The sequence below is a fragment of the Acanthaster planci genome, linkage group LG02 (assembly GCF_054643075.1).
Source record: "Acanthaster planci isolate LZ-2023a linkage group LG02, COTS_SCS, whole genome shotgun sequence".
Taxonomy (NCBI): domain Eukaryota; kingdom Metazoa; phylum Echinodermata; class Asteroidea; order Valvatida; family Acanthasteridae; genus Acanthaster; species Acanthaster planci.
In genome coordinates, this window is record NC_141778.1 from 3,361,920 (window position 1) to 3,378,663 (window position 16,744).

Consider the following 16,744-nt stretch of genomic DNA (forward strand, 5'->3'; position numbering starts at 1 on the left):
TGATTAATTGCACACCTTTTCACCCACGACTGAACAGTTGGAGCCCTCCTGGAGGAAGCTACGCGCGCACAACGTTAAAATAGAGGTCCCTTTTCGACTGGTATAGAGGAGTTACCAAACGCGAGGGTAATTACCTACGTAGAGACGATACGATAATTACAGTAGCTCGTAAAATCCATGCGATCGGATCAGGTTATTATGTGCAAAGTATTTTTCTCAGTCGATTGCATATATACCGTACCGGTACGGCCCCTTAAACGACCGCCGCACTCATCCATTTGTCGTTTCGTTCACGCACGGTGCACGTACTTCCAAAATGCCGGATGGTTAAGAAACGCATGTTGCGCGTTGGTCCATGCCCACGGAGCTGTGGTCCCAGATGAAGGTCTGTTAGCGAGCAGGAAGACGGTGAACTGAAGGCGACTAAACGGTGAGATTTCATTCTGTAGGAAGTGACAGGCCCAACTTGATTTACCTGAGCAGGGTTTACCTTTTGGGAAGGCACAATGCACCTGCATGACTAACCAAGATTGCTTCCCAGCGATATACATTTCTTCTTCCTCTGCGTGAATGGCGCCTATTCCCCACTATCAATAAGATACTCCAACTTTGTAATCTGCAGATGTCTGCAGACAGTAATATTGTTCAGGGTTCGATTCCTTTCGACTGATACATCAGCTCGTCAGAATTTATTTTGTTGCCGTCGCTTCCTTGCTCCTGAAGCTCAACGTACAAATTTTTGACCTATTTTCTAATCAGGCGCCCTAATCACTGGTTCCTCATATAGTTATTAACATGCAGAGTTCAACGTTAAGTTGATCGACTCAGTGACATGTCCAGGTTCTTGGATCGGGGGGGGGGAATGAAACGCAGAAACGACAGTCTAATTTTTGCGTCCTTAAAAGAAACCTAATCCCAAAAGATTGTTGAAGTGTTGTTTCGAAAGTGCGTTTTAGATCCCAAAAAATAATAATAAAATGCCTCAAGGGGCATATTGCACGGAATGATTAGGCTGTTAACATGTTAAGCCAAATCATTACATGTACATGTATGTTAAACATTCATGTATACAGATGTAGGCATGCACTCAACGGATGATGCCGCGAGTTCGTGTATAAGTAACCGCGTGTTTGAGGCGAGTGAACTCCACTCCAGTGCTGTGTGGAAACACCATGGTCCTGGGGTATTGATGCCGCGCATTCCCGCTAAATCCCCAGGGATCTGAGAAAGCAGGACGACAAACAACATCCTGCATTTGTAAGCCGTGAATTGGGCGGTTATGTACAATTTGCTGCTTTTGATGGCGCAAGCTGTGTTGAAAAAAAGACTTACCCAAAGCGTTTAAAATGTCCAGAAGCGACTTTTCAAAAGTGTGGAATGTGGAAAGGCATTCAGGGTTTTTCGAGCGTACAGGCAGCAAGGTTGTTTAAAAAAGTACAGTCTTGGTGAAAGTAGGGCCGGTCTAGTCCACTTGACAAGTAGAAGCTTCGTTTATGAGTGACCTTATACGATTTGAAGATTAATTCCAAGAGGTCATCCCAAGGTTTATTTTTTGGCATTTTATATACAGGCATTTTGGGGTCTAACGGTCTCCGTATCAATGCTTGTGGTCCATATTAATCTTTTAAGGAACTTTGTCCTTGTATAAAAATAATATGAATAAATCTTGAATCATGATCGTATTCTCTAAATGGTTTAAACGTTGCAAGGGTGTGAAGAAAGATTTTGGTAATGACGGCAAGGATTCCTCAAAAGTGCTTTTACGCATTGTAGCTCGCAAGCCTGAAGACACCTGTAGAGAGGAGATAATGAGAAGCAGTTACAGTTTTAGAGGTGGGAGGAAAACCCCAGAGGAATATTCTGGGTAAAACCCACCAAATCAGGTAGGGACTGAAAACCCAATTATCCACATGTGGACCAAGCCAGGAATCGAACCTGGGCCGCAGAGGTGGAAGGCGAGGAAAGAAGCACCATGCACGCCAACCTGACTCCCGGAACGTTCAGGTCAAAGGCCTGCAAAATAGATCAAAATAGACTAGGCCGATCACAACGTTCCAATAATTTTCTGCCTCAAATGATCTTTTACAAAATGGATTTTACTGAATACTCGGTTGTGTACGCCACTCGTATTAAGGAGCCTTTCCATAGTGTAAGTTATTTGGGTGCGTCGCACAACGATGTGTTCATTCGTTTCACTTTCACGAGCACAAAAGTCGACTCATAAACGTAACACCCGTGTGCGTTGCGTTCGGCCGTTAAAATCGCCACAGGAGCGATTTTGACAGATATGCAACGCTTGACGAAAATGTTGTCACGCACAATGGAAAGACGCCTTTGGTCTGTTGTTGTTGCGCCTGTATATGAACTGGATGTTTTGTGAAATGACAAGAAGACTGGAAGCCATAGACAGTCAGTTTTAACTGCAAGAAAAGTGAATGAAACTCATCCACTTGACCTAACTTCAAGCTCGATCCGGTATCATCAGACGTATGTCCATGTGTTCTCGGAATGCATGTGAATCAACTTCTTGAACTTGAAGTCCACGCCTGATGATGACACCGGACCTTGCTCTATTTCATGAAATCCTGCGCACGTAGTTTTGATCACATTTCCGGGAATACAAACCACAGTTCTCCTGCTATATATTTTTATCATAGTACTCTTCGGGTTTGGGGTAGATTGTTTACTGGTCTCAGATGACTCGATGTTAACATCTGACATGGCGCTGACGTCATTACTGGGGCCAGGTCTGACTAATTTATAGGCCTGGAGTCGTCACCGCTATTGGGTAGGTACATGCACACTACAGGGTACAGACCACTAATTCGAGTAAGAGTTTCTGGCCAATTCATTAGCATTAAAAGTGCCCCCCCACAGTATCTTTTGAAAAAGGAGATTGTTTGGCCCCCAAAGCGGTGAGATTGTGTAAATCCTTGTCAAAATCAACTCCCTGGGTCTTTGAGCTTTCGTATGAGGCAGAATGGCTAAATACTACGGTTGAAAAATGGTCCTAAGTGCCCAAGAAAGTTGAGGGTTGCCACTTGAAAAATGGCTGCAATCAGACTTCGGTAAAATCACTTTTTGGGGGGTGATTTTGTTTTGTGGGAATAATTAAAAATGTAATTGGTTAACTCACGAAAAAATTGAAAAGAAATTGAAAGATTAGTCACCAGACAAGAATTTCAGAAATCTCAGGGATGTTGGCGTGCATATTATTGGGCCCTGAACAGAGCTGATTTTACACTCTTTTCAATGGGGCTTGAATTAGTGGACTGTACCCTACAGCCAAATTGGGTGGCCGGATTGCCCTCAAACGTACTCCACGGGTCGCAATCACATCGCCAAGGCTATCCCGTTGTGACTTTGTCAAAACGCGCGCGCACCACTGATTAGGCCTACAATGCAAGCTCTCAATGAATAAACAGTCAAGTTTCGCGTTAACGTCCGGCTTCATGTAGTGTAGTGTATGGAGCGTCAAAAGTGGACAACCCCATTTTCTCATTTTCTGCTAGTAGATTTTCGGGATTTTGGACTTTCAAAAACAATTTTCCGTCAGCAAAACTTTGGATTTTACTTTAACAACTCTCTTGGTGCGTCAAAAGTGGACAACCAAAAACTTCAAATTTCCACTAGCAAATTTGATTTGATGCTCCAAAAGAGGACAACCCCATTTTCTCATTTTCTGTCAGTAGATTTTCGGGTTTATTGAAGTTGCACCACCCCTTTTCAGAAAACCCAATTTTCTTCTAGCAGAAATTTAGATTTTACCTTGACGACGGTGGGGTGATCCCAAAGTGAACAATTAAAGCTTGGAAGAAAATGTGGACGATTCCTATAGAGAAACTTGCAAATGGAAAGGGGCCGCCCAAAGCCTGACAGTCCTTTATGGTATACTGCAAACTTACAAAGTTCCCAGCGCACAGTGTAATTAGAACGACGCTGGCGGCTTGCCGTCGAGAATTTCCATTTTAAATAAATGAGCGCATGGTGATATGTGTCCCCTTAACGATACTAGCTGTAATAAACCATTGTGTCCATTCCAGTAGAATAATTGAATTTGACAAAGGTTAGAATAGAAAAAAGTCATGCCAAGAGAAGAAGCTATAAGTGCTGTATACGTGAACCAAGAGTTTCAAAAAGGGGAAAAATATAGAAAGTACAAATGGTAAACATTAAACTGCAACTTGAACTGTCTTGCTGAATTAATTTTGACACCCCACAAATTCCAAAACACGAATTCATTCAATAATTCTAATCACAAAAACGGATAGCCACGACGAAAATAAACCTTTCAGCTAGTACACCAGTCGGTCACTGATATGACATCAAAAATTTAATTTAATATTCATCATTAAAATCTTTGTTCGAGTCATCAAATACGAGTGGGCAGTTATATAATGGAGGCCTGGGTCATTACCATTAAGACAAATAATTCAAAGTGACAATGTGAAAAGATGTTAACGCAATGAAACACAAACTTGCAAGTGACGGCCCAGAGCAGTCGTCATATGCATGTACTGTGAAATACATGGATGGTGGATTATATAACAATTTTATATCTGAATATAAAAAAAATGGGTTGTTCACTTATGGCACTCCAAGTAACTTCCACTGTAATCAGTTCATACTTTTGTCAATCCTGCACGTATTATTTTCAATAATTTCCTTCAGAATAATATTCCCCTCTATACTCCCATAAAACGCACATCCTTAACGTAAAAAGGCCCGATCTTTTCACAAAATCGGCTATATAGAGATGGAAAAACAAGTTGCATGAAAATTCCGAAAATCTACTAGCAGAAAATGGGGTTGTCCACTTTTGACGCTCCATAGTAGTAGGAGTGGGTTCATTGAAGTAACGTCACAGAAACCGGATCGCGCATGCGCACAATGATCCGTGCGTACACTGGTTTGTGTCCACACTGGTTCGTGTGCACACAGCGCAAAGAAAATGCGTCCAATTTTCGTCAGTATGAGCACAAACTGGTATTATAGTCGGAGAGGACACTCAAATCGCGATTTTTGTTCTCTCTAGATATTACAGACGCAGAAGAGACGACCTGTCCCACGGCGTAGGCCTGGCCCCGTTCGCAAAATTTTCTTTTACACAACACGCTGGGGACACCCCACTTGAATAGAAGCTTAAATCGTGTCTCTTCCACAAGTCCTCAAGAGTAGTCTCTACTCAAGACCTATTTTCCTGTAAAAAAGGAATGGTGCATCATCCCCAGACAGTTTTGTAATAAAAAAAACGCGCCCTGGCCCACTTAACTGCAGCTCTCGAACAACGAATCAGGTGACATGCTTCAGATATGAATCTTTAACGTATACCAGATCAGCATTTTGTTATTCCCCAACCAATTTGGTGTTTACTACCCGCACGCCATTCTTGGTGGACCTGTTACTGGACCACTTTTATTACCCGTGGTCTCTAAAAATGGCAACTTGATTGGTCGGGGTTTTGTCGTCTCGCTGATTTAAGTGGTCGCTAACCATGGATGGCCAGCCTTAAATGAAAGAATCGACAGATCTGTCACTTTGCACACTGACATTTGTTTATACAGTCGCAGAAAACACTTTCGGGTTTGGAGCAGAATGGTCTGGAAAAATCGACTCAAATTCAATTAAAAACACCTAGCCGTTGAAAATACACTGAAAAGGTCCCCAAATTGTCATTAGCCTGTCTTTCTATGGTTCCTAACTCTCAGCTGAAATCAGTGCCCGTCATGAAAAGATACCTTTAAAACATTCCAGAAGGAACAAAATCTCGTTCTTTTACCCAACAATTTGGTCATTTTGTTTTGTTTCATTTAACCATCAAAGGTGCATACCTCAAAGCTCAAGATGTTTACCCTTTCAGCCTATACATCAATCGGTAGGAGCCTATTACGGACCACAATGTTAGTTGGAACGCTCGAAAAAAACCCATAGTCACGAACCAATGTGCCGTGCAGATGAGCTGAATGACGCTTACACCGTTACATTCCAATACAGCCTCAATTCAATCTATCTCAGTGATAGGCCTACTTTTTAAGGGAAGCCGTACAAGGGTGAGTCCATCAGCAGGTAATCTGCGCGTTAGAATGGACAACACACGGGCTGGGTACGCTATCCCCGGAAATAGAGCTGACAACTGCGCACGTTCTGCCAGATTCTGCGTGCTCAGGACCAGCCAGGGCTGAATAAGCCATTTGCGAGTTAAATTTAAATAAAATCTGGTACACTGAGTTCTTTAAATCCACGTGAACATAACAACTAGAATTCTCCATACTAAAACCACTGTTGCTATACCTCGTGATTCGGGGCAAGCTTTTGCTTAGTGACATCAGAGACGCCTTGCAACAATACACTGTTCTCAATGGATAAGAACAGCACAAAGGAACTAGTCCATTTTAGAGATGGTGGTCGCTATGCAAAAGCTTGCCCAGAATCACGAGGTATAGCAACGGTGTCTTTAGTCTGGGGAATTTAAATTGTGACGTTTCTATGCAATCAAATAACACAGTGTACCAGATTTTATTCAAATTTAACTCGCAAGTGGCTTATTTACCACGCAAGTGAATCTTTGGTCAATACATTCTGCACAGCGCATGCTCAATCGGAGGACTGCATCACGTGCCCACAGAGTGATCCAATTTGAATTGAAAATAACTTGAAAATGCTGATGGCACCGCCACCTGTTAATGTCAATTCCATACACAAATCCAAGCATGGACAATTGGACACCTTCGCTTTGTGCTTATTTTCTTCTCCGTGATTGGTTAATGCTTCGTCTGGCAGAAAATGGTGTCCGCGCAGGCGCACTCTGACTAGTAAAGGCCATGCAAGCACAGGGGTTGCTAAGCACTCGGGTTACCTTCGCAAACAATCGGTCCCGTTAAGCTTCTTAAGAAGCTGTTCAATTTCTCTACACTCTTTAAGGCACCCTTCATTAGCTCTGGCTGTGTACTGTGATTCTTCTCGGCTTCCTTGTTGAGCATGTGCGTGCTCATTAAGCCGGAACAGAATGTGGACGGTTGACTGTGGCCCAACCAATCTCATAAAAAGTAAGGACGAATTGATGAATTCAATTCACCCTTTCACTTTTTGCTAATTAGAGGACCTTTTTACCAGAGGGAATGCCGACGTTTCATAATATGTTTCAATTAATTAAAGCATGCCAAAAAAAGCACATGAATTTCGAACAAGAGTTTCAAACGGCAATCCAGCCATGACAAATTGACTTCGTCAACCAATACCCCTTAATGCCCATCAGCCCAGACTAGCTTCATCGTATCATGGTGATACGACAAGCTACCCCTGTCCAAAGTTTTGTTCTCCTGGCTTAACTCGATATCTTGAGTGGAAAATCGGAGCAGTGTACTCATCCCCGAGCCAGAGAAACTTGAAAGGAGCAACAAGCCTGACCCGTTTTCCTGTCCAAATACAGGCAGGGAGAGAAAGAAGACGCGGGTGTACAGGATAAACAGGGAGACCCGACACAAAGATGTGGGATTAAGGTGGAGACGGTGTGGCCTCGTGAGGCTGCCGTTCCCGCATTGTTCCGTTTAAGTCTTACTCAATCTACTTGCTTTTTGAGCTGTGCCGACTTACGAACTCATCCTTAGACGTATTTCGAGCCGATATATAAATTGACGGACGCGTATTACCATTTGAAACAATAGATCCGTATTTGACGAGAAAAATTACGCCATCTTAAGCTCCGTTTCAAACTACTGTAGCAACTAAAATGTTTCTCTTCCTATTTTATCCAAAAGTCCCTATCTCGCTAAAACCTACATCACTCATGAAGCGGGATATACGTACTCCAAAAGAAACCATACATGGACGCTGCCTCAACTTTTGACTTGCATCTTCATCCGGATTCATGCACATGTGATACGCCTACCTCAGAGCCACTCTGTTGGTGCATAGAATGGGAATAGATTTATTAGCACCCTCGATGACTCGACCCACGTCTACATCACTCAAGAGATTCGACCAATCCGACACCAGCGACAGGCACAACCCTACCGGGAAATACACCGTTTGCCGGTTTTGCCGCACGACTTTAAGTCAGTTGTTTAGTCTCTGTCGAGGACCCGCCGTCGTCAACCGGTGGATGTAGACTTCACTTGTTTAAACGGCAGACGCTTTACAACTAAAAGTAGAACTGCAGTCGTAATAGGTACGTAAATGTTCTAGCAGATTGCAAGTTACTCAAGGGTTTACCATGCAAAATAACGGGGGTTATCTTTCAGAAGTTACACCCAAAGCCAAGTTCTGTACCAAAATGGTTTTACTTCTACAAACTTTAAATGAACGCGAACTTTGAAGAGAGGATTTCATGGTAATTTAATCCTCAGAATCAGTTGTTTTTCTCTACCAAAAAAGTGTCCATGTACAAAATATCCAGCTTATATTTTGTCTAGTAGCATGTGTCTGATGGCTTTTCTTCAACTCGGATCTTCAAACTTGGAAACTTTTTTTTTCAGTCGGGGTCATTAATAGCACGGGGCTTCAAAGTTCTTTCGGGTTGGTTTCCCCGGTGAAATGTGGTAGCGCTTGGGGGTTCTACATCCGATCAGCGGGCGGGTCTGTCTACGTACATCGGGATGTCATAACAATAGTGACGACGGTCGACTTAGCTGTTAATGGTGATTCGCAGACTGTTGTGGGTTTTGATGGGTCATGTTGTTGTTAAGATCGATGTCTGATGAGCAAGATTCCCCCGTTACCTGAATATGACCAACAAACTGCACGAGGAGCCACCTCATAGGCCAGTGCGTGTTGTCAGCCCGTTGCTCCAGCAGCAACCACGACGCGGAGGAGTTGAGCATCGGGATAGGGTCCCGACGGAAGAGTTTGGATGACCATCGTTGTCATATGGGATGTTTGCGTAGAATTTTGAACCACACAGTATGGAGCCAAAAGTGTAGTTGATGCATCCAATGAATGTGTTATATACCAGTAACATCAGTTCCCGGCATTAATAAAGGTAGAGCTATGAATTTGGGGAGGACAGCTCACTTCGTAATTATCTCTTTATAAGTACAGGTTTTGCCCTTACACCGACGTATATAAAATAACCCTGTTTTCCCAGCGCTTGTCCGAGAGTTTGTGGGGAAAAAAAAGCTTACTCGGGTGGGAGTCAATCCGGCTTATTAGTGCAGCATCTTAACCGCTCGACCACCAAGCTTGCTGGGATCGGCTGACCGGTCCGAGTCAGATGTAGAAGCGGGTACTGCGAAACCACAGGCCGCGGTTTCGAGTCCCATCCGAGTAAATTTGAGAAATTTTCCACATTTTTTTCACAAACTCTCGGACAAGCACGGAGAAAACAGTATTAATTAATATACGTTGGTGTTAAGGATATGAAATGAAGAGCTGTTATTTTAAGTTTTGTCCGCTGTGGGCTTGCATGGCCATCATAGACTCCCGTAGCATCAGCACGTCCTCCTCAGTTCCCTCTTGATGACGATGAGTCGCGCTCATTTGGGTCCACCGTCTACCGGTACCTCTCCGTGAATGATCAGTCATCGAATCCTGATTTTACCAACACATTTTCGTCGCCTGATTCTATCGAAGAAACGTGTACTTCGTTCAAATTCACAGAGCTGCTCTGCAAAAAAGGCTATACCTAGCAAAGTGTTCACCAACTTTCTTGGAGGACAAACCCCCAGCACTTTGAATTGTCATTTACCTTTCAAAAACCCAGGCAGAAGACAAACAATCTGCCATATACACACAAACAATTCAAACTTCATAATCCTCACTGCCCTAAAACATCCGAAGTTTTCAACTTTTTCCCTCGTGTATCACCTTTAAAGTGTGAAAACTGACATTGGGAGAGGAATCGCCAAACATCAAAATATACGTGAGCGTAGATTTTTCACAGTAGATCACAATAACATATGCTCCCGCCCCCTTCTCAATTTTAAAATACGTGTATGCTCGTAGCTATGACAGATTAACAAGGTGATTGCAAGCCTAGAAAGTGGTCAGGTCTGCGCTAACGCCAGACATCTCTTGTGGGTTGCACGGTTCCAGGAACCGATAACCTCAGCGATGCTTTACATTCCTCACTGCTGAGTAACTGGCATCGTCAGAATTTTGTATGCCAGCACAGATAGGACCACGTCCTTTTATTCCGGTGGGCACAAACAACCCAGACAAGTCGGAAGTGATAACTTTACTGACTACACCATCAGGAGGATCAACAGGAAAGCAGGGACTAAAATTATCTCCTGGCGGAATTGCACAGCTCAGGTGCGTGTTGTTAGGTCGTTTCTGTGAGGTTATCCTCGATCTGCGTTCCTCAACCAAGCCAGCCCCGTGTGTGTAAGGTCGGTCAAAAACTCAAGGAGTGGTCATTCCAAGGGTGAAACCGTCTCACAGTCAATACATCATTCGAGGATTAGTGGAGCGCTAAGTCACCCAATAAAAGCCTCAAAACTAACGGCCTGGTCTTCATCAAAACAGGACCAGGTATGCAATCCCGTCCGACTGGCAGTGGGATGTTTTAGTAGAGCGCAAAAAACCGAGGCACCCATCTTTTAGTTCAGGTGAGCTGTGATGCATTTGATCCAAATATTTTCTATGTGCGTTATCTTATGAGATTCCCCAAAAAGGAACAATGTACACCGTGGACCATTCACGGTTGTTAAAAATCACGATTAAAAAAAATTTAAATCAGATGTTTTTATTTAAATCGATTTTTAAAATCGATCTTTGTATGAGTTGTCCAGAAGGCTTTTGGTCCCGAAGTTCAAGACAAGAAACACAATGTGATGACTAAAGGATCCACTGCTGAGGCTAAGTTTGTGACACGTTGAGCTGTTTATTTCTAATCAAACACCAAAGTCTGCCATAAAGTGCACCTAAGTCTGCTATAAAGTGCAGTATACCTGTACGGCGTACACACACTCTTGGTATGAATAAACCGTTTATGCAAATTTCAATGATAAATCAAGACGATTAAAGATCATTGTCTTTGCTTTTTCAATTGGGATAAAACTCTTGTACTTGCCAACACTTGTATGCCTTATGTAACATTTCGAGAGACTTTATTGAATAAGTCTACACATCTTTGGTATTCCAATTTCACGATATAAGTGCGAAGACAAAATGACCCAATTTGGGTTGTGTCTAAATGTTTTGAAGGTATCGGTATGTTAAATTCAGACACCCAAAAAGAAAAAGTTTCTCTGACGTGATTTTTGAATGAAAGTTTAAAACATTTTAAGCGATTTAAATCGTCGAATTGCAAACTTACTTTCATCTCGAAAAGTTGACTTTAATGTGATGTGCGAGTGCCAATGTATTCGGCTTCAAGCCAAATTCTAAGGTCCTCAGGAGAGGACACGTCGCCTACTTGAAAACATTTTCTAGCAGGCCTTAAAGTTTGTTTTTTTTTCAGAACTTCCATAACACCCCAAACACCATTTCGAGGTAACAATGCAGAGCAACAATAGGGCATATAGTATTTGGATTATTAAACAGCCTGCAGTTCAGGTACAAAAGGCAGTCACGATACTAGGTATTTCCACAAAACTGTTTTCTGTGCACGGTTCTCAGGAGGTAACTGACATTTCGGTTCTACATAAACTCCGAAATACAATAATTCGGCTCAGATTTCCTATTACCCTTTTTTTTGGCAAGGAAAACCTTGACTTTCGAGAAACGCGCTTCTATCACCAGCAGATGCCGACTGTGGTCACAATGGCAGAGGAAAAAGTTTAGCAAGTGTTCCGAGTATCGTTTGTTGTGCGGGTCTTTGGAAATCGGTCACTTGGCGAGACAACACTTGGAGGTTTCGTCACGCTGGGTCGATTCTATTGTCCGCCTTCACTTCGTCATTTTGTTTGCCAAGAGGTTGTTTTCTCGATAATCCCGAAGCAGTTCTCCTTGTTACATGAAATCGAGCCTTGAGGCCGAAAGCGCAAGGCCTTGCTTTCTCGGCATGACACAAACAGTGCATGTTACAGTCTGCATAATCAAACGCAGAGTGGAATGGCCTCCAGATTGCGTATGTGCATCCGATTATGACGTCTGTATTTTGATCCATTCTTCTGGTCACTGGTAAGGACATGTCTCTCTTGTTGCATTTAAAGCAAAGCGCAAGACCATCACCACTTAGTGTTGAACCCGAGTGATATGTGCCGCATTCAGATTACCGGCTCTCTAGCATGCGCGTGTTTAAATGAGTCTGCACGAGACGACGCTGTATAGTGCTTTTCAACTGTCTTGAGGTGTCGCATCGCCCACGGAAGACCTCGCACGAATACAGCACCTGCCGCGGCCAAACGGCTGGTTGCCCACGGGATGTAGTCACCTCTCCCCCGGGAGAAGAGATTTCAGAGCGGTTGGTCAGGTGTGTTTGTGTTGTCCTGTTCACCAGAGGCTTACGGTAACACTTCACACATCTTTTCAAATGGTGCACTGGTGCTAGAGTCTGTTGTGTGACTTCCTGCCATGGAGCACTGACATACATGTCTGAAATTGATTAACATAACTCTGAGTTCCTTTGCACTAGGGTACGGTATCATGCATGCTGTTGGAAAATGTTTGGTGAAAGTTCCATCGAGGAAATAAATGGGTACTTGAGTAAAACACTCGTCGTACGATTATGTAGACACGTTACTCAACTCGAGTACTTAAACTGGGACGTACCGTGTAATTCGGCAACCATGAGGCGAAGCCATTACTGCGGTGACACAACGCTGGTGGACCGGTGGTACACGCGCGTTCAATTGCCTCTTCGACTCATCGGATGTCCTGGTTTGCCAAATACACGCGCGTCAAGCTGTAAGAATGTGCATGCGAGTACGGTGCCACCATAGTTATGACGTCAAATCGGATGAGTCTGTGTACATCGATTATAGGGGTCTAAGGTCGAGTAAATGAAAGTAAACTATTAACGACCGTTGAGATGTTTGCTACCGACTTATTGGGAGTGTTCACGTTTATTACACGCATGCGCATGTACCGCAAAAAAAGAAACAACAGTATTACATGCAAGTCCTAAACAAGGAGAAAGCGCCGTATGCCTTACATGGCTTCTGGAATGATGTAGGCAATTATAAATTTAGGAATATAGACAAGCGATAGCCCTTTCGACGGCAGAATACATATATTGTGTTTGGTTTTGTTCAAACGACTGCCACGAAAGACTTTCTCCGGACAAGAGTTATCACATTACCATTCGCCATTGAGGGGGCCATCAGGAATATTGAGCGCTGGGTAACCACAACAACGGATTCGTCTGAAGAACTTTTTTTCCTTTATGAGTTTGGATTTAATGGTATTGACATCTTATTTTTTCACAGTTTGCCATGATTATGGGCCCATCGCAAGCTATGTCTCCGTACGCCATCCCTTCCATAACCATTTCACCCCCAACAAGTCCCCGCGAGGGGGTCTACCAGAAACGAGGCGCGTCCTCCGACCTTGCGACCATAGACGAAGCTGACCCTTCGACGACCGACGGCCCCTGCGGGCTGTGGACCGCGACCTCGCTGTGCAGCCCCTCCAACCTTCTGTCGCCGGAGTACACGCCGCCCAGCGCCCCGTGCGGCGGCGAGAAGTCGTCGGAGCACGAAGACGAGCTGGCCAAGCTCAAGTCCATGGCCACGCGGCTGCGGCTCAGCACCCGGCGGCCGTCGTACGTCGAGTGGTGCGCCAACTTGCCCAAGCTGCGGGACTTGAACGGGAACTTGACCGCGAAGAAGCGATGCCAGGACAGGAGCGACGATTGGAGGACTTTCAAGCAGAGACGGGACTGTCTGGAGGAAAAAATACAGTGGGTGCGAAATGAACTGGTGAGCGACAAACATTCCAGACGAAAATTACTTGGTTTACAAGCTATTTCTCCTTTTCATTTGGCTACTGTAAAACAAAGAACTGCTTTATCTGTCCATTACACGTTCACGAGAACGTTTTTCTCTACATAGTAGGCTCCACGTAACTATACTTTTCTTTAAGTCTAATATCGTCAAAAGTCAGGTTACCGACAAATACAACCATCCATGTAAGAGTTCAGAAGGAGGTTGTCAAGCATTATGCTGCACGATTCCTTTGAGAGTTGAGCGAAGTTCACTTGACGGCTCACACAAGTTGGAATTCAATCAGCTTACCATCGACTTCTATTGCAAACACCCCCTTCCCCACACAACTGACTAAGCTAAGACGCGCTTGTTGATATTTCATGGAGGGTGAAGCCGAGCAAGGATCAAACCTCACCACACTGGACTAGTATTCTCACAGTTCCATCACGAACCCGTTTTCATAGATCCCCAGCGCAAAGTTTTATGTCTGAAAGTTCAATGTCATTGCCCCTCCCCCCTTTTTTTTGTAGATCGAGATGAAATCCCAGGACCACCGGCTGGCCATCCAGCTGATGCGCCTCCGCTCAGAAATCCAGCAGCTGCGATTGCAGAAAAGCTGCCACGAGCACCGGGAGCTGATCGACACGGCCACCGAGTGTGCCCAGGAGGACCGCGACTCGCAGCTCCAGCCGGCCCTGTGCGACCCGCCCTTCCGGGGCAACGGCGTGTTGCTGGCCCTGGAGAAGCCGCTCAAGGACGTCGGCGTGACGCGGCTGAACCTGTTCGCCAGGAGATTCTCACTGTGTTGACGGCACCGACTCGTCCAGCCCGTTATTGATAATCGACTAAAGGAACTTTGTACCGTCCATGAGATGCGACGTTAATGAGAAAAACCGGTTCAAATAGCATGTACATGTACATGTAGTTACCCTACGTTTCTGATGTTCAAGCGGCCAACGGAAACAGCTTCTTGGAGCAGCCAATGGAGACAAGTCCTCCATCTTGTACAGATGTATAGGTACTGCTGAATTTACTAGACTTGGAACCTGCACTAAGTGATAAGACACTCACAAAAGCTGACGATTAACATGTCAGATTTTAATGACTGCAAATTGTGATTGATATTACGGCTGACGATGGACTAATCACGTCTTTTTTCAGGACCGAAAAGTTTATGATTACCACGACCTTAGAGGTAACTGTATTGAATGTTATAATTCCACAGCCAGCGAGCCACAACCAACAGCGGGACAAAACTTTAAGTGACAATTTGGCCAGCGGCAAAAACTCAAGACATTTGGTCTACGATATACGGTTGGTGTTTAATGGCATCCAAATATAAAGGAGTTGTAACTCTCACTGTACTGTTCATATACACCTTAATACCGCATTACATGTATATTCGGTCAATTGGAGTAGCTGGCGGGAAGCACGTGACATACTTCTCATCTGCCTTGAAGTGTGATTCAAACCAAGGTGAAAGAAACTAACTTATGACTGCATATCGTAATTTTCTGTTTCCTTCTGTGGTCCACGAAGGACACGTAGGCCTACGGGTTCTCAAAAAAGCTAAAACTGTGTACACTAATCACTTTTCTTAAACATTCCTAACAAATTCACATTAAATCGTTTTATATACCAAAATATTTGGTGACAGCTCGAGAGACAGTAAGCATTAAAATGCGAAATGACGAAAGCAGTGACTTGCGTCTAACGTACACGGTTGCTTGTTATGCATTACAGTCCATATTATTTTGACGTTTTTTATTTTATTACAAATAAAAATGTTACTTCTTCGGAGGCGCTACCTACTGATGTTGTGAAGTACATTCAAGATGCTGTATTCCAGAGTCAATATTTCAGAAATGAATTCAAAAACAGTCAATGCTGGTCGTCTTGGGTATCCTATTTTTTCCAAGCGATGGCACGCGTATAGTTCAGCCAAGTAATCTTGTTAAAGAAAGCACGCTCATGACACGAAAAGGACAACCATGTTTGGGTTATACACACTTCGTCCTCAAACAACTTGAAAACATCACAATTAAAAACGGAAGAGATTGTGGTTTATTATGCACATTTGTTTAGCACATTGTACTTTTAGTTATTCATAAAATCCTTAGCTGATCGTTTAAGACCGGCCAAGCATACATTCATTCCCTTATAAGCGTTTTACGCACTGTATAATGGTCACGTTTTATATAGGCCTACGCTTTCCAAAACGATGTAGATATGCATTCATTCCAGCGATAATTTTGGAGAGTGGGCGGGAGTTTCCAATTCCAGTTCGCTGAACATAGGCTTATTCAGAGAACATTCCTCCCAAACGACGCTGTATATTTCGGTGCATCAGTTCAACGCATGCCCACCGGGATATCACAGTGTCGGACCATATACCGGCCGGAAAATAACGATGTTTTTCAACTTCCTTGCATAATATTTGTGCAATAATATCACATCAACAGCGCACACATTTTAATTTTCATTAGGCAAAATTCGCCACAAATGTGTTGCACCGGGTCAAATAGGTCTGCAAGGACTATACTACCAACAATGGCAAACGTAACAGTGATTTCTGTCAAAGTATGGAGTGACAGGCGAGGCCCATGAACAACACAGCACAGGCCTTGGGCAGACACCCAGACAAAGGAAATGATTACGTTCTGCAAAAGGAGATACCACCAAAGAGATAGTGCTTGGCGGGCAATAACTGTATGGTTGTACTGATCGGATTATCGATAACTGATGTTTATACTTCCTTCATTGCATTCCGTCTGCAAACCTCCGGACAAAACGCCTGGTTAGTGCGTCTATGCGGCTATCAGCTGAAAACGATTTGCACTCAAACACATGTTCATTCCAATTTCAGTGGAAAGCTAAGCACAACTATGTAACCAGGGGGCTTTTGAATCTTGCTAAATGCAACCACACCCAAACTGCAG

The 16,744-nt window shown here is 43.8% G+C and overlaps 1 protein-coding gene across 7 annotated transcripts; it reads left to right on the forward strand.

Moving 5' to 3' along the window:
* On the forward strand, positions 1-15,937 carry LOC110975263 (protein FAM167B-like). Of its 7 annotated transcripts, none has more exons than XM_022227587.2 (3): positions 1-430; positions 13,308-13,799; positions 14,336-15,937. In XM_022227587.2, the coding sequence occupies exons 2-3, from the start codon at positions 13,314-13,316 to the stop codon at positions 14,612-14,614; spliced, it is 765 nt and encodes a 254-aa protein (XP_022083279.1). In that variant the 5' UTR covers positions 1-430; positions 13,308-13,313; the 3' UTR covers positions 14,615-15,937. The 7 variants fall into 7 exon arrangements, with proteins under 7 accessions (XP_022083279.1, XP_022083284.1, XP_022083286.1 ...); XM_022227592.2 differs by lacking the exon at positions 1-430 and adding an exon at positions 7,788-8,167; XM_022227594.2 differs by lacking the exon at positions 1-430 and adding an exon at positions 10,101-10,248.
* Positions 15,938-16,744: the final 807 nt, after the last annotated feature.